The 18,870-nt window shown below is 42.8% G+C and overlaps 1 protein-coding gene across 2 annotated transcripts in view; it reads right to left on the reverse strand.

Moving 5' to 3' along the window:
* Positions 1-2,300: 2,300 nt before the first annotated feature.
* The window catches only part of Mettl24 (methyltransferase like 24), a 108,862-nt gene continuing 92,292 nt past the window's right edge, over positions 2,301-18,870 (reverse strand). For both annotated transcript variants that reach the window (XM_034524916.2, XM_034524915.2), the window contains one exon: positions 2,301-2,953. In XM_034524916.2, the coding sequence (XP_034380807.1) occupies positions 2,639-2,953 (315 nt within the window). In that variant the 3' untranslated portion in view covers positions 2,301-2,638. The remainder of the gene's footprint in view (positions 2,954-18,870) is intronic.

Raw genomic sequence — 18,870 nt, forward strand, 5'->3', positions numbered from 1 at the left:
ATCACAGTTAAAATCAGTGCACTCTGCATACATTGCTGAAGAATATTTACTTGTATACTCCAGTGCATAAAACTATTATTAAAACAATCTGTGACAAAATCCAAACAAAGGCAAAATAAAGTTACCTTTCTTCAGAAACACCACCATACAAACTAATAGTATGAAGCGTTTTCTACATCGCATGGACCCTTCTGTGTTAGCGTACAGCTGAAATACATGTGCACACTAAAGAGACTGCGTCACCGGTGCTGGTCACATTTATTCCAGGTGCTCGACCCACCCCAACCCCCGTTTTTATTGGGTACTATGAGTTTTAAGAATCAAAACCTTAAGCCAGCGTGTGGTGGCACATGGCTTTGGCGCCCGCTGCCAGAGCATGGACTGTTCCCAACTCTCCGAGTTTGAATCCCATGTTCCTGTGTGGCTCTCAGCGAGTCTCATGGGGAAAAAAAAAAAGAATCAAAACTTAAATTTTTTTAAATTATCACAACTAATTCAGAAACTCTGATCTCCTTTTAGCTCAAGGTAGTGAGATCATCCTATTCTGATATCTGTCAGGTTCTCATTTGAATAATTTTTTCCAAGGCCCAAACCAACAGCCAGACCAGGAATATCTGAGGGTAGAAGCAAGCAGGAAAGAAAAGCCTGGGAAAAGGGATGGAATGTGACAACAGCCAGCATTCTACTGCCTCCTGCAGTGTTTTGAACAATGAACACACAACTTTCATACTCTGTATGCAGAAAAACATGTCCCCCAAACCCTTAACTTGGTTTATTTTATATTATTTAATTAGCAGAAATTTTTTTTTTTTTTTTTTTTGGTTTTTGGTTTTTCGAGACAGGGTTTTTCTGTGTAGCCCTGGCTGTCCTGGAACTCACTCTGTAGACCAGGCTGGCCTCCAACTCAGAAATCCACCTGCCTCTGCCTCCCAAGTGCTGGCCACCACCACCTGGCCAGAAAACTTTTGAAAATCATCCACAGGACAATCTATTTCTATAAATAAGAATTGTAGATATCATTTGAACCATTAAGAACCTACTGGTTCTGCATACTTTAAAAAAATAATATGAAAAAGAAGTGAAACCAGAGGATCAAAGATCAAAACCAACCTGAGACATCTAGTGAGTTCTGAACCACTCTGGGCTACACAAGACAGACGAACAAACAGACAGGAAGAAGAGAGAGAGAGAAAGAGACAGAGGGAGGAAGAGAGGGAGGGAGGTAAGGAGGGAGGGAGAAAGGGAGGGAGGGAGGGAGGGAGGGAAGGAGGTAAGGAGGGAGGGAGGGAGGGAGTTATCAGATGATTGGCATTGGTGTCTTTATCTCTGTACAACTTATGTTTCTTTCCCCGTCAAGGTCTCACTCTGTAGCTCTACCTGTCCTAGAATTTACTATGTTGTCCAGCTGGTCTTGAACTCACAGAGATCCACCTGCCTTTCTTCCAAGTGCCAGAATTAAAGGTGTGTGCCACTATGCCTAAGTTTTGGGGACAAGATCTCTCACTGAGCCAGAAGCCTATTGATTCACCTAGGCTAGCCTGCCCCATGAGCCCCAGCCTGTCTCCAGCCCACCCTCATCCCTGCACTGTGGTTGCAGACCATGCCTGGCTTTTATGTACAGGGGATGCAAACTCAGGCCCTCATGCTTAAGTGCCAGGCAGCTTACTAACTGAGCCATCTCCTCAGCCCTAAGAGAGTCTATTTGGAAAGATTTGACAGCATAGGTAAGACTGAGGTGCCAGTCAGGTTTGAGGGTTGACAAGGCAATAGCAAAAGCACTCAGTTTCTGCTTTGTGCCTAGTTTTATAGACAATGATGCATGCTTACAGCTGAGTCTGAAAAGAAATTTGAACTGAAGTTCTTGAAGTTCTAACAGAACCCGATGTATCCAACGCTCCCAGGAACTAGAATCGGCAGTTCTTGGAGAGCCATGGCATGGCCTCCGCAGAGGCTGTGAAGGAATGGCTGAAATCCACAGGCTCGAAAGCCCAGCCTTGACTGGCAGGGCAAGGGAAACCTTAAAGGAAGCAGGTTAAAGTCAAATGAATGGACCAATATTTCTGGTTGTTTGTTTGGGTTATTTGTTTGCTTGCTTGCTTTTTGAGACAAAGTTTTTCTGTGTAACCTTGGCTATCCCAAGACTTACTCTATAGACCAGGCTGCCCTTGAGCTCAGAGATCTACCTGCCTCTGCCTGTGGAGTGCTGGGATGAAAGGCAGGTACCACCCTACCCCCTCTGCAGAGTGATCCAACTTAAAACAAACAGTGCATTTTAAAATCTGATCAGCCTAGTAAAAGTATGAAATAAATTTCATTTTAATGTAAATTCATGAGCTGTAGATACATAATGAACTTTAAGAAAACCACAAGCTGGCATATGCAGGGTATTTCTATGTCCATGGGACAGCGAGGGGACACACACCCCCACTCTGTCAAAGGCAAAGAAGACAAAGGTCTCAGTCTGGGTAAGTAAAGGGTTCATTCATGTCGCTGTCGCTTGCCGAGCTCAAGGGTTTATCATGTGCTGCAGAGACAATAACACAAGCCCTGCCTCAAGCAAGTGACAAGCCAGTGGGGACTGGAAGCACGGATACATCCATGTGCAAGTGTTTCTTTGTGTTGAGCCTGAGGCTTCACTTCAAGTCCATCTCGTGTTCACCCAACTCAAGGTATAACAGCTGCTAGCATTGAAAAGGTCCTTCTTCAGGAAAAGCTGAGGTTTCGATAAGTCTTTATAGGTGTGAAAAAGTCTGAAGTCCTTCCGCTCCAACTCCTTCAGGAGGCTGTACCAAAACCGCACCACGCTGCTCTCACTGCCGCTGACCTCAAAACCAGGCCAGTGGAGATGGATCTCAAAGATGAGCTGGCCGATCTGTTCGAGGACATCCTCCAGAATAAGGTTTTCTAGAACTTTCCATTCTGCACTTTCCAGATCTGCCTTGAGAACATCAATCTGTAACAAAGCAATAAAGTACTTGATCATTCACTGTATCACCTCCATATCATAGTGTATCGTATTGTATCATATTGTATCATGTTATATTATATTGTATTGTGTTATATTGTAGTGTTGTATTATATTATTATTTTATTATCAATCATGTTTACTTCTAATGGCAACAGGATTTTTTAATTTTTAGAGTTGGAAATCATTTCTAAGTAGCCAATTTTAAAATGTTATCAAGTATTTTTATACAATATATTTTGATCATATTCTTTCCCCTCTCTCAATTCCTTCAAGACTCCCCACTTCTCCCTCTCTCTCTCTCATTTTTAAGATTTATTTATTTTATTTCATTTTATGTATGTGAGTACACTGTAGCTGTCTTCAGACACACAGGGAAAGGGCATCAGATCTCACTATAGATGGTTGTGAGCCACCATGTGGTTACTGGGAGTTGAACTCAGGAATTCTGAAAGAGCAGTCGGTGCTCTTAACCGCTGAGCCATCTCTCCATCCCTTTCCCCACTTTTCTAACCAAGATTCAAAAAGACAACATTGCTTGTTTTCTTTTATATGTTAGTGCTAGCTTTTAAGCTTTAGGTGTGTGTGTGTGTGTGTGTGTGTGTGTGTGTGTGTGTGTTGATTCAAATAACCAAGTAGCCATTTCTGACATAGATTCCAACCCTCTTTCATGCCATTAACGACTACAAGCAAGGAAATGCCAGGTGAGCATCATAGTGTACTCCCTTGCTTTCTGCCCAGTGCCAGTACATGTCAAAGCAGGAAAACCGGGGCACATTTGTCATAGAGCCCAATACCCAACAGGCTTCCCCACAACCTGTGTGCCACTGCAAGGAGTCCAGCCAAGTCCTCATAGCGGTCACACAGAGGGAATGACAGAGAGTCCCTGCCTGCCTGGTCATTCTCACAAGCATCATCCCCCTAGAGGCTTCACTAGGGTTTGAAGCCTAAGAAAGAGATTTGGGGTGTCTGAGTTTTGGAATTATTATTTTATGATTTCTTTTAATTATATCCCAGGCTAACATTCTAAAACCGAACAAAACAGACAATAAACCGTGAACCATCTGTTTACTTGATTTGGTTTACTTCCTAAGTAAAATGGGATAAAGAAAGAACATAGGCTGGGAGAGATTATCTTTGCAGTTAATCAGGTTATGAGAGTCAGCTCCTTTCTTCTGGATTTGCACAAAATCTATTAGAATAATAGGATCCGAAATACCTCCTGAAAGAAATGGACGCAGAGAGGGCGTGGCTTGGTGGCAGAGCACTTCCCTAGCTGACAGGCATGGGGCTCCTAGTCTCAATGACCAGCACCATAAAAAAAAAAAAAAAAAAAAAAAAAAAGAAGAAGAAGAAGAAGAAGAAGAAGTCACCAAGTTACTAATATGTGCAAGACCCCAAGCTAAGAACTTCCCTTTGCAATGTCCATGTAATTACATATTAGCACTAATGAAAGCGTAATTCTGTTGGTGACTGTGGTGATTGGAATGAAATGCTTCCCATAGGCTCATACTTGAATGCTTGGGCATCAGAGAGTGGCACTACTTTAGACACATTAGGAGGTGTGGCCTTGTTGGAGTGGGTGTGGCCTTGTTGAAGGAAGTGTGTCACTGGGGTGGGTTTTGAGGTTTCAAAAGGCCAAGCCAGGCCCAGTGTCTCTCCCTTCTGCCTACAGATATTGAAGTAGAACTCTCAGCTACCTCTCCAGTATCTCTTCAACCTGTGTGCTGCCATGCTTCCTGCCATGATAACAAAGGACTCAACCTCTGAAACCGTGAGCCAGCTCCAGTTAAATGATGTATTTTATTAGAGTTGCCATGGTCATGGTGTCTCTCTGCAGCAACAGAACACTGAGACAGTGACCTTAGTAACCATTTATGAAAACAGACTTGGTGAGTAACCCACACCAATCCCACAGGGGAAAGGCAGTGGTGAAATATGAACAGCCTGTGTATCATAGTGTGTGTGTGTGTGTGTGTGTGTGTGTGTGTGTGTGTGTGTGTGTGTGTGTGTGTGTGTGTGTGTGTGTGTGTGTGTGTGTGTGTGTGTGTGTGTGCATACACATGTATTTGCATGTATATACACATATGTGTGGAAACCAGAGGTCAGCATCAGGTGTCTCTCCAGCTTACTATTTTTCTCTCCAACTTATTACTTTTCAAGGTGGGGTCTTCTTTTGGACCTAGAGTTCACATTTGGGGCTGGACCGGCTGGCCAATGAGGTCAGGAGCTGCCCTATCTCTGCCCCAGACACCCATCACCCAGCACTGGGGTTAGAGATGCCACCGTGCCCAGCATTTATATGGGTGCTGGGTATCTAAACACAGGTCCTCATGCCTGCAAAGCAGGCTCTTTACCGACTGAGCCGTCTCTCCAGCTCCCCACGTGTGCTCCTAACCGTTTAAGAATATTACCCTTCCAGGAAACCACAACAGAAAAGCATAACTCAGTGTTCCAAGACGTTTTGGAGTAAATGTGGGTCAGTGAGGTACTTTAACCACTATCATTGAATTTTCACAGTACTTCTCAAAGTGGGTGATTTCACCACACAAAGCAAGTCTGATAGCACCAGACACAATGGATTCTGGTATGCAGGGAAACATTCAAAGTCACAAAGCCAGGAGTTCCAAGCACTGCAGCCCCAGGAAGCTACTGGCCAGAGTCACCAGGATCCGGCTCTGCAGACATGTGCTGGTAAGCCATCTTTGCTGGCTTACAAACATGGATGGACACCAGTCTGCCCACTCTCTTTTGTCAGCGCCATCTGGTAAGTTTTCCAGATGTTGTTGGAATATGAGAGCCACAGCCTTGGAGGCCCTCTGTGAGGGATGCAAGGTACAGAGATACAACTGCTACAAGGGCTTTGCCTAACACTCTGAGACCTGCAGCACATGGCTTAGCACTCTTGCTTGAACTTCCTGGAAATGAAAACCAAGAGGCCTTAGAAAAGTCAGCATCTGTAAACTGGACATGGTTTCAAAACAGATGGAAAGGTGAAAACCAACATTCTTCTGCATGGAGATGACTGAGCACAGACAGGTTCTATGGGAGTATGGGCCAGGCTAAATTAATTCTATGCATGGGACCTGAGGGAATGAGCTCACTGCTTTTTGGATTTCAGTTGTCTGGCACTTCTTTGGCTTTGTTTAATCTTGTCAGTTTTAGGCAGAATCCTTCTGGATTAAGGGTAATTAAGCTGTCAAAAGAAATGCTTAATCAAAGTTTCACAAAATGTCCTCATTGGTCAGAATACACCCCAAAATTCAAAGGGCAGCATGTGTTGTATCATCTCACATAGCCAAGAATTCCACAAGGTTCCCTACAGACTGGTTTTTCACCATGGTTTTCTGCAAGTTTGGATATTATGGATAATAATATAAATAAATAAAAGAAAGAAAGAAATAAAAGAAAATGTGAAAAAGACGGGGAAGCTCAACAGAGTCGATTACTTAGAAAACATGAGGAGAAAAAACAAACAAACAAAGTTGGGGAAGTCGGGGGTGGGTACATGGAGAGGCAGGATGAAGTCCATTAACTTAACATTGACCTAAAAACTCTACTGGTAAAGATACAAAGGAATATATCATATATGATCCAGGCACATCTTAGAGTTGTATTTATATGTGCATGGGTGTTTTGCCTACATGTGTATATATACATGTGTATATGCTTGGTGACCCATAGAGGTCAGAAGAAGGTATTAGAACCCCTGGAACTGGAGTTACAGATGGTTGTGAACTGCTACATGGGTGCTAGAAACCAAACCTGGGTCCACTTAACTGCTCTTAACATGTGCTTTTAACTGCCGAGAAATCTCGCCATGCCCCTGCTACATTTTAAGTACATTATCAATCAGAAGTTAAAAGCAACCAGAAGAGAACCAAGTAGGGCTGAACTATAGCAAACACATGCTTGCTTTAGAAATCCACCTTTTACTCACTTGATGAAAATCTCCTCTAAAGAACAAACAGTACGCTAGGTAAGACAACACCACACCTTTGACCCCAGAGCCTGAGAGTCCCCACTGATGAGAACAATCCAGGCTGGTCTTTGTCACTCAGCCTTTGGGTGTGGGGCATGGAGTTGCCCACAAGCTCTTTCCTGCCTTCCAGCCTGAGAATACAGACAACCAAAATGCAGTGAATCAAACAAATTTTTCTCTCCCATTATGTATTTTCTTTCTCTTGCACTTCAGAAGGTCCCATTACCATGAACTATTTTGCAAATGTTATTTCCATTATAACTGCATAATGCAGACAATATTATTGTTATTATAAAGTACTAAAGATTTCTGGGTAAGAAGATATGCCACTTCTAAGATTCTAATACCAGCTTGTAACAATTATGGTATGCCAAATCATGCAAATGAGTATATTGGGATTAACAAGTGCCAAGTTTAATATAGTTGGTTAAATCATGTTTCTTGAGCAAAACAAGTAAGTGATAATGTCTAGTATACTCTGGAATAATTGAAAACATTTTTTTTTATAGGAGAATCTCAAAGATGGTAGAGGAAACAGTCTTGTCTGGTATAATATCAAAGGCATTGAAGAGGTTCTGGTATCAAATATTATTTCCTGTCTTTATGCTTCCGAGATCCAATAAGTTGCCTTTCTCACACAACTTTCTGAAGCAATGAGAATTTTCATTTTAACTGCATTAAGATGTGATACCTTCTGGCAGCATCCTCATCCGGAGTACAAGTATATCCCTAGACTGATCCACCCAGATCCGCAGGGAGACACTGAAGGGAAGGGGACTGCACATGGGACTGAGGTTTCTAGGCTGTCTTAGCAAAAAGCAACAGACCCAGTGACTTAAACCCTGAAGTTTGTCACCTCATCATTACAACTCAAAGTCCATGCCTCTCCCTAAAGAAGCAACTGTTCTTCCCTTCTCGAGGCTCAATGATCTTAGCTCTGATTTCACCAGCTTGTGGTCTTCTCTGTATGCCTCTGTGTCTGTGTCCAAGTTCCCCCTTTTCTTAGAGGTATCAGCCATTTTGGATTAGAGCCAAGCATGTTCTCTTATGACTTCACTTTAGGTAATACATCTGTAACAATGGCATTTCTAATCAAGGCCACATTCTGTAGCGCTAGAGAAGCAGGATTTAGCCCATAACATTGCTCAAGGCAACTGTTGCAACAGGGCTTTTGCAAGACAGGTTGCCCAGGAGCTGCTGCTCAGACAGGAGGTCCTGCTAAAGAGAGACAAAGGTAGCAACTATCCAAAGCAATTGTCACCGTTATTCTGCCAGTGACTATATCAGCCAACACTGGCAGCTTCAACCTTGCCGAATACCCAACCTAGGCAAGTCAAAAAAATCTCAAAGGCCAACCAAAATCACCATGGAAACATGCCTACATCTCATCCCCTGGTTCTTTTCACCATGTAATCAAGTACAACCTGTTTGGGGCACTTTCCCACAGCCCCACACACATCTCCCCCGCCCCCATCCCTCTGTATCACTTCCAGGTTCACAGCAGTCTTTCATCTATAGGCCTCCATCTAAGATTATTCCTTAGCAGGCCTCCCAGCAGGATGGGCAGATCTTGCTCATGCCGGCTGCCTTTAAAGAGCAATAATGAGAGCTACACCCTTCAAGTCAAACCTAGTCTCCATGTCGAAATTTCACTGCCTCCTATCAGTCAAAATAAATCACAAAGCCAGCTCAGATCCCAGAAAAGGCAATAGATTCTAGCCACTGTGGGAAGAAGGGGCAAGCACAGAGGGGATGGAAGGGGGAGGGAAGACGTGTTCTCAGCCATCTTTGCAAACGATTGGCCCTGTTGATTAGAAGCAGTTGTACTTTGTGCAAATTGTAGAAATGGATACTTAGTAGGTAGGAGCTATACTCAGAAAAAAGTGAGCATCAAGTCCTTCATTAGAATGTTATGATGGCTACTCCTGATGTTCAGCTTGACACACCTGGAAAGAAGGAATGCTGCATTCTGTGGGACATTTTCTTGATTGTTGTCGATGTGGGATGCCCAGTCCACCGTGGGCAGTGCCATTCTTACTCAGGCGGGACTGAGCTGTGTAACAGATGTAACTGAACATGAGGCTGGGTCCAAGCCAGTAAGCAGTGTACCTCCATGGTCTCTACTTCAGTTTCTGTCTGCAGCTCCCCCCGCCCCCCAGCTTCCTCTATGATGCTATATAACCCACAACCCAAATAAACCCTATCCTTCCAAAACTTTCTCCTGATCCGTATTTTATCACAGCAACAGACAAGCAAAGTAGGACAATTATTATTGAAGAAGGAACATTCATTATACATGGCATTTGCTTATAGAGATATCTTTTCCTGGAAGCTGACAGAGAATACCGGATGGTCAGTGGATTAGGATAACTAATAAGATATCGAGGCTAGGTATGATGACGGACTGCTACATTGCCCCAGCAGCTCAGGCACAAAGACTGGAAGTTTGAAGCCAGGCTGGAATCTGTAGCCTATACCACATTAGCAAGATCTTGTTTCCATTTAAAAGAAAGAAAGAAAAACTAAGAAGAGAAACCAAAGTATGTTATATTTTTAAGTGGTTATTATTTTTTTTTAATTCACAAGTAAAATGTTGAAAGGGCTACTTGTCAAATCGTAGCACTAACTGCTAATGCTATAGACACCTCTAACAAGAAAAAACACGTTCACTGGCGGTCCTTTTAAAGCAGGCCATGTGTCCTCAAATGGTCACAGATTTGAGGACATCATCGTTGAAGGAATGAAACATTTTCTTTAAACTACATGTATTTGATAAACACCACCATACAAACATAGTTTAATGGCTACTGCAACCTGAGTGATTTCTAGAATAAAACCTGCAGATCTCTCCACTGAAACAACGTGGCAATCAGTGTTTGTCTCTGGCGCTTCTCCGATCTCTTTACAAGGTACAGCAGAGACTGGGGGAGAGGCACACAAGGGACCGCGGGTGCTCATGCTGAGTTAGGGTTGGGACACTGGTGCACACTGTCCCGATCAAGACGATCTTCTAGAAAACTTAGATTGTTCTAAACATGTGACACCATGGAAAGAATATTAAACATGAATAAGTCATCAGTCCAAACACCATTTAGTAAGTGTCAGCAGTAAGCTTTGGGCATACACAGTGATGGGATGAAGGAGAATCAAAAAAATCAACAACTAAGTGTTAAGAATGCATGTAAATATCAGAGATTGCTGATACCATCAGATGGTTTCATGACCACTCAGAGATGGTCTCTCATGAGCTACCAGCTTCTGGCCACTGGGCACCAAGTTGAGAGCAGTACTTGAGTAGATATGACATTTTTGTTTTGACAAGGCTTCATTATATTTGTACTAAGAATACAAGTGTGATTTAGTAAACTGTCAATAACTATTCAGAGGTACACTTCAATTATATGAAGTTAAAACTGCAATGAGCTCTGTGTTGGAGCAAAAGATAGAAGCCACACTGGGTTTGTCTTGAGTACTTTAGACATAGTTTTAAGCACAGGATTCTCTAACGATTTGGAGGCTACAAACTTCTCATTCCAGTTCACCGAAATGATCTTTTTCCAGCTTGCCAAGAACTCCGATGGTTACATGTGGCCTTCAAGAAGGGATGCATCTCCTAACTACATCAAAGCTACCTGGCATAAACCAGGCTAAGTGTAGACTTTGGCCAGTTTTCATGCCCTAAATTGTGGCATAGGAGAAAGGACATTAAATATAAAGAATTCATCAGCATAAAACCATTTAGTAAGTTTGAGGTAGGTTAAATACTAGCATTTTGTTTTTATAAATTAAAACTCACGCACTTGTATTGTTCATCATAGACAGCAGGAGCCCTGTCGCGGTCAGAAATAGCCTAGCCTCTGATCTTTCAGATTAATTGTGTCTGATACACAAATCATGTGATAGTTCACAAGTATCCACGGAAAACAAATGACTCACTGTGCTGCATAGTTGTATGTCAAGTTGTCACAAGACAAAGTCACCAGAGAAGAGGGAACCTCAATTAAGAAAATGCCTCCATAACACCCAACTGTAGGCAAGCCTGTGGGGAATTTTGTTAATTAGTGATTGATGTGGGTGGGCCCAGCCTATTGTGAGTGGTGCCACATCTCTGGGCTGGTGGGCCTGGGTTCTATAAGAAAGCAGGCTGAGCAAGCCATGAAGGCAAGCCAGTAAGCAGCATTTCTCCATGGTCTCTGCATCAGCTCCTGCCCCCAGGCTCTGGACCTGCTTGAGTTCCTGTCCTGACTTCCGTCAGTGAGGAACAATGATGTGGAAGCATAAGCCAAACAAACCCATTCCTCCCAAGCTGCTTTGGTCATGGTGTTTCATTGCAGCAATGGAAATCCTAAACTAAGACACTATCACAGAAATTTGACTCTGGGGTATCTTTAAATTCTACAATCAATCAATAATGGTGAGTTATATATATGGTCAATAAACTTGCAGCTCAGACTTTGAACCTGTCCTGTGATTTCCTTGACATAAATTTCCGGAAGCAGAGGATTAATTGTTGCCTCTGCTGGCTCTGTGCTTGTGACTCCTGGAACCAGCTAGGCTGTACTAAGACTCAGAGCAAGCAGACTGGACTGCAGAGGCCGGTCACTGTCACGGGTCATGAGGCCCGTCACTGTCACAGGCCATGGCTCCTTTTCTTACTTTGAAGCCATGTAACATTCTTTTTCCACAAATGTGTTACTGAAGATCTAAGCACACCGAAGGCTCCGTCATTCGCTTACACCCTCAACTCTGCTCGCTGGAGAGACCTGCCTGTGTTCTTATGTCACTGGGTGGCACAGAAATCTGAATGTCTTATAAAGAAAACAAACAACATAGGTCAATTTTAACTAAATATTTGATGTTATCTACTTATGACTTGTGACATGAATCACTTGAATGAAGATGTTTCTGATGTGCATTTCCCTATACTAAAATTTAAAGGTAGAGATTGTTCTTTTTCCACCTGGAAAACATTCATGCAGTTTTAAATTGGCTACTTCCATCAATAATGAAGTTTATTCATTAATCAAAATCTGGGGCTGGAAGCTGAAGCTGCATACATGATATCAATAAACTGTCATTACAAGCCGCCAGCTTACCAAGTACCTCGCCCAGACAAGGGACATACCACACGGGCAGCATTTGACCTGGGAACACATCTTTCCTCATTAGCCCCTATCTGGGCTTGAGGCTCAGATCACACCCAGGGAGATATCTATGGACATTCTTCATTTTGTAAAAGATACATGAAAAAAAAGTCTAGAAATCGAGTTTTTTAATTGATCTCATATTTTAACCGCAATTTAACTCATTTTCTACTTATGAATATTTAAAAAAATTGAATTATCATCAATTATTTACATCTCAAAAGAGATATATTAATTCCCCATAATTATCACAGTTTGGGTCATTATTCAATCAAGATGTACAAGTATCAATTCTTCCTTCTTTTCAGTTTAATTAAGAAAGGTTGCTATTTAATGATAAACTAAACCTAACCTATATATCAAGTCTACTTAAAGGAAGACAGCTATACACCTAAAAAATGATGCTAAACACACTAGAAAGTGGTCTTACTGTAGAAAATAGGACAAACTATTATTTTTTTCATGCGAGCAGGGGATTAAAAGTCTCCTCCAGGGCCTTAAACACCCTAAATCAAGTTCAATTAACACTGTCGGCTGCCAGAAATGTAACTGCAAAATCTCTGCCACCACTAGGGAAAGAGACAAGAACTGCTCTGTGTATTATGAGAAGCACAAAGGGTCACTTAAGCTAATCTGAGACCAATTCTGAACTAATAATAAAGGGAAATATTTTATGTGGTAATCAGCTCTCAGAAATGACCTCTGCAGGGAACAGCACTCTGTGGGTTTGAAAGGAAATGACAACATTTGCAAAGACTGTTCTTCCAGAAATCCAGCCTGACTGGAGATTCCAATCTGAGGCTGCTGGGCAAAAGCCCACTGCCTTAGTGAGGGGATGCTAAGAATGGGCCCAGATGCTCAAGTTAGGGACCAGCAGATGGCTGAGCCTATGACAAGTCAAGAAGTAGAACCAGGATACTGGTGACCTACAATAGTAAGGGGCCAAGCAACACGATTTATTGTGGTGGCATCCAGGGATCAGGAAAAAAACAAAGTCAAAGGGCTGTGGAGACAGCCAGTGGTTAAGAGTGCTTGTCTCACAAGCATGAAGATCAGAGTTCAGGTCCCAGAACCCACATAAAAAGCCAGGCGTAGCCACATTCACCTGAGAGCACTGAGATAGAGTCAGGATCCTGGGAGCTTGATGTCAGCCCGCCTAGCTAATGGTCAGCCAACCTAGCCAATGGTCAACCAGCCTAGCCAATGGCCAGCTGGCCTAGCCAATGGTCAGCCAGTCTAGCCAATGGTCAGCCAGCCTAGCCAATGGTCAATGAGTCTAGCCAAAACAGCAAACTCAGGGTTCAGTGAGAGACCCTGTCTCGCTCTGAGGATGAACAGTGACATTTGAAGTTCTCCTGTGACCTCTGCATGTGCACGTGCACACACATGCTCACACAGACACAGACACACAGACACACACACAGAGACACACACACACACACACACACACACACACACACACACACACACACCCCTCTCTCCAACTCACACCAAGACAAAGTCAGGTAGAAAGGACAGAACCAAGGACAGAGGCAGGCAGCTTCCTCCTCCCCATCTCCTTCTCCTTGGGCCACCAAAACCAACAAGTTGGCCTGCAACTGTAAGATCAGAGCTCGATGCCTAAAAGTTACAGCCTCTGGTGTGTCTATTCTTCTGACTTATTGCATTGATGCAAATATTCTGAAGTATTTCTAAAATGAGAAGAAACTTAAAATACACATCTATAGACCCAAGGTCCTAGAATTTAAAGGAAATATGGTAAAGCATTTACAAGCACTTAGTTTTAGCCAGATAGCCAGCTTTGCTAAACAAATAACACAAGCTGAGTTTAAGTGAATAGATGTATAAACAACAAATAATCAAGTGAGCCCCCATAAAAATACTCTCCAGAAAGATGATAACATACTGGAGCCTATGGACACCAAACATGGCCCAAACGCAAGAAGGCAAGAATGCCCAGCACTACTTTACAGAGAAACAAAATAAACTTACTGAGTTATTAAGATTATTTTTTGTTGTTTTTTTAAAAGATTTATTTATTTATTTATTTATTTATTTATTTATTTATTTAATGCATATGAGTACGCCATCATTGTTCTCTTCAGACACACCAGAAGTGGGTACCAGACCCCATTACAGATGGCCGTGAGCCACCATATGGTTGCTGGGAAATGAACTCAGGACCTTTGGAAGAGCAGTTGGTGCTCTTAACCGACTGAGCCATCTCCCCAGCCCAGTTATTAAGACTATTAGAAAGGGCATTTTTAAGTCTGAGGAGAAATGCTGTCCTTTGAAAACAAGAAAGGGGTTAGCTGTGGACGAGCTCTAGAGTTAGGTGCTGAAGAGGTGAGAACAGATACAAGTGTGTGTGCACAGCTGTGGACGAACGTGTCTATAAAACACGCAACTGAAATACACTGAAAATCACACAAAGATTGTTTCCACGAGGCTCAGTAGAAGAGACAAGGGATTTGAGAATGCTGCTCATGTGTGCTGCTGTGTAAAGTAGCCTTTAACACATGGACCAAGCACATAACAGCTCCTCTCTGTGCCTCAAGTGCTCTGTGACGGCATATGGCAAATGGCTACTATGCCGACATGTTCCATATCCACCCAGAGGCTCACTGGTGGTGCTGCGTGGAGGCCTGCATGCATCCCTGTCATCTGCAGGCCTTCAGAGAACAGTTTCTGACTTGGTAGACATGGTGTGAACTGAGTATTTCTATTTCTCACTGGAGCTGAGCTGACGGTGATGCCGCTGGCCCAAGGACCATACTTGGAGAATCTTTGCTGATGACACTGGCTGCACTGTCAATGTCTGAGACTCTCATCCTCAGCTCAGCTGACTTCATCACATCTCATCAGCAGATGCAGAAAGGTATTTGCACAAAGGTGATGCTTGACCTTGGCGGCGGATTGGTGGTGGGTTTTTTTTTTTTTTTTTTTTTTTACAACCAACTGCTTTTTAAATTATGATTCCATCAGGTCAAAGTCTGCCAAATTCACAGGCTTTCAGTGAGAGTCGTATTCCCTGGAACTGTGTATAAAAGTGCATTTGTATACATGAGCCCTTTTTTATTAACAGCATAATGGTTGGGGACCTTGGCTCTAGAGCTGACTGTCAAACAGTATGAGACGGGTTATTTCTCAGTGACTTGGAGAAAAACAACAGAGTCCATACCACAGGACCATTCTGGGGCTTAACAAGAAATACACCTGAAACATCACCATGGACGCCTGTGAGCGCCTGTCCATCAGTGACGGCTCCTGATAGTTTTACTAGTTCTTCATATAATCTGTAATCCAAAAAACATTAGGAGTGTCTGGTTTCAGGGAAAGGGAAAATCTCTCAGTGGTTGGACACACACACTGCTCTTTCACAGGACCTGAATTTGGTTCCCAGCCCCACACCAAACACATAACAACCACATTAATTCCAGGGGATTTCACTTATTCTCACTTTCACAGACATGCCCTGACATACACCCATATACATGCAGTTAAAAAATCAAATATCATTTTTTAAATGAATGTCTGAAATAAGGCAACATTAAAATGTGCTTTCTATGTTTCATAACACCATGTTTGGGTAGATAGCTCAGAAGCAATATTAAAATTTGCTACAGGAATTATACAAAGGCATTTAAAACATGGTAGCCAAGAGCCATCTATACATGGCACACTGGCAAGTAAAGTCAGATTCTTCAATTACGTATTTGTCTGACAGGAGAGAAAAGTTCTGAGCTAGCCTGTAAGCCAATGACTTGGGTTTGACTCCTCAGCCTCTAGCACATTCCCAGGGATCTGGAAGGTGTGCCACAGTATCTGGGTGGATGCATAGATGGGGTTCTTATGGATAGATGGGTGATGGATGGGTAGCTGAATGACTGGCGCTCCTCTTGTGTTCTGTAACAGATTAAAGTCTACTAGTCTGGGCTTTGTGAACGTCCGGCCCAACTTCCTCATTTAAAAGATAAGGCCCAAATGACACATTTAAGATCACAAATTCGATGATAAAGCCTACATCTCACATGGCTCAGGTAGGACAGGAGAGGTCAGGATAGGACAGGAGAGGACAGGAGAGGTCAGGAGAGGTCAGGAGAGGACAGGAGAGGACAGGAGAGGTCAGGAGAGGACAGGAGAGGAGGGTCAGACAGAGAAGGGAGAAGGGAGGGAAAGAGGCATGAAGATAAAGAAGGGAGGCTTAAAGACCTAGCCAGGTGGCCAAGTTAAAGACAGTAATATTTTAGTAGGATGCACATCTTTCTCCTCCTAGCATCCTTCTCTGCCAAGAATCTCTTTGTACCAAAAGCACAATCTGGTGTTTTCAAACCTTTTTCAGATCAATACAAGGTCTTATATTAATACATGAAAGTATCACAAAATTCTCTGAGAAATGCATTTTCAGGATGGGAAAAACAGCAACTATATTTATGATTATTTCAAAGGTAACTATTCCAGGACGCGTTGCTTGCCCACACATCCCTGTTTGTCTTTCTTCCTCAGCAACAAACCCTTGACTTACAGATGATTCTAACTTGGGTCCTCTGCAAAAGCACCATGGTCTCTTAACTGCTGAGTGATCTCTCAGCACATTTAAAATTGTAACATTTATTTTTATTTTATATCTATGTGTATGTCTATGGCTATGGGAAAACTCTGCTAATTAATGTCAAAGTTTACCAGTGTCCGGGATAGCCTTCAGGGGTTCAGCACAATATGGATGACTCCCTTCATTGACAGGGATTCCCTTTCTCTGACCTTGTCAGGAGAGTTCGAAAACTCCCCACATTTCTACCTGTGGATGTCATGTATCCTTGGTTAGGATTACATGTTCAACTTCCTTTCTCTAGATAAGAACTTTCTCAGCTAGCACCTGATAGTCCTGAAATGCTTCCTCACGCTAATGAGTCCCTAAGCCTTCAGCCAGTGACCTTTGCCCATCTTGGATGTTCCTATCCCGGTCCCCCAAATTATACAAGCCTTGAATCACCCCCAAGTAAAGTTAATCTGCCTTCCTGAAGCTGGTCCTTGTGTGTCTTCTTTACAGAACACATACCCACAGGACTTCCAAGTCCCCTTCCCCCTCTGTCGTCTCTGCTCCCTTTGTCCACATGGACCAATATCTGCTGATGATCCATAAGGGTAGGGAGAGTCACATGTGCCCTGGGAAAAGGCTCTGTTTTCTAATTTCTCAATAGTTGTGCAATAAGGCAACAAAAAATCTACCCAACAAGATAAAACTGTCCTGTGAGATTTCCAGTGAGTTTTCTTAATGTGTCTTCTAATCTTTGCTTGGAGTGAAGTTGTCATGGCTGGACCTTCAACAACATTTCTGGAGAAGAAGGGTTATATTTTACTGATGAAAGAGGGGAAAGATAGAAGCAATAGCCCCTGGTGACTTGGTATCTCCATATGAAACTTGAACCAGCTCTAGACTTCTTTTATGTAAGAGGAAGAAATTTTTCTGTCATTGAAGCCACTTTATCATATCCAATAACTTTAGGCCAATAATTTATAAAACCAGTTGGAAACAAAAATGAAATGACAACACATCTTATATATTTAAACCAAACAAAATTTCTCGATTTCTCTAGCTGTAATTTCAAGATAAAAGCACCTTGTCACTTTGATTTTTTTAGGACAAACTCTTAACTTCCTTATTTAATCCAAAAAACATGTTGGTCCCTAGAAAAAGCAGCCTTTCCAGCTGAGCTCAACTCTTTAGCCACTGCTCTGCATATTAAAACTGCCTTTGAAAACCAAGTTAGACTAGACCAAGTGTTGAATCAAGCAATTTTAACAATCTTTTAAACATTAAACATAGAACATGAAACATAGACGACCAATCATTCATACGAGACACGTGGACAGAAAACACAATGAGACACACGTGGACATTGGTGCACCAAGGACAAGACAATAAACAAAAAAAGCAGAACTAAGGATTTCTCTTAGTTTCTCTTATACTAAGACGTCTCCTGAGACACGTGGACAGAAAACACAATGAGACACACGTGGACATTGGTGCACCAAGGACAAGACAATAAACAAAAAAAGCAGAACTAAGGATTTCTCTTAGTTTCTCTTATACTAAGACGTCTCCTGAATTTTCTCTTGTTCCTCGCCGAATTTTAAAACCGCCTTTTCACCCCCTTTTTTTTTTTTTTTTTTTTTTTTTTTTTCGGGTTTACTGCCATCCTTCCTAGGGAGGGACTTCCACGCCTTTATCGCAGCTGCTGCTGTCTGCGCGTAGACCTGCCAAGGATGAGCGGTCTGGTCATTCGCGTGTACGCCAACTCCCGCTAGCATATCAAAAGTCCATAATTCCTGTCCCTCAGTATTTGCATTAATCCTAGCTTGTGCTCATAACGCCTCATGCCACAAGGCCTTCCACTCTAGGTATTGGCCCATATTGTTAAGTACCACCTTCACTGTGTTCTGCCAATCTCCTGGAGTCATGGCGGCTGTAGCTAACCTCTCTACTTGGGCTACAGTAAAGTTAGCTCCAATTCCATATGCGCGCACTGCTTCCGCTAATTCTTTGACCTGTCTATAATCTACGGGAGCATAAACGCGGGCACCTTCTGCCGCTTCAAAGACCGGAAATGCAAGCTGTAGCTGCCTCTGATCTGCCGGACTGAGGAATGAGTTAAGGCCTCCGCCCGAATCATAAGTCGGAGGCAAGGGTGGGGCTGAGGAATTCAAAGGCTTTCTTAGTCTTACTTTGGAACCGCCAGCCTTAGTACAGGCCGCTGGTTCCTGCCCCAGGCCCTCTT

Source organism: Arvicanthis niloticus, chromosome 20 (genome assembly GCF_011762505.2).
Source record: "Arvicanthis niloticus isolate mArvNil1 chromosome 20, mArvNil1.pat.X, whole genome shotgun sequence".
NCBI classification, from domain to species: Eukaryota; Metazoa; Chordata; class Mammalia; order Rodentia; family Muridae; genus Arvicanthis; species Arvicanthis niloticus.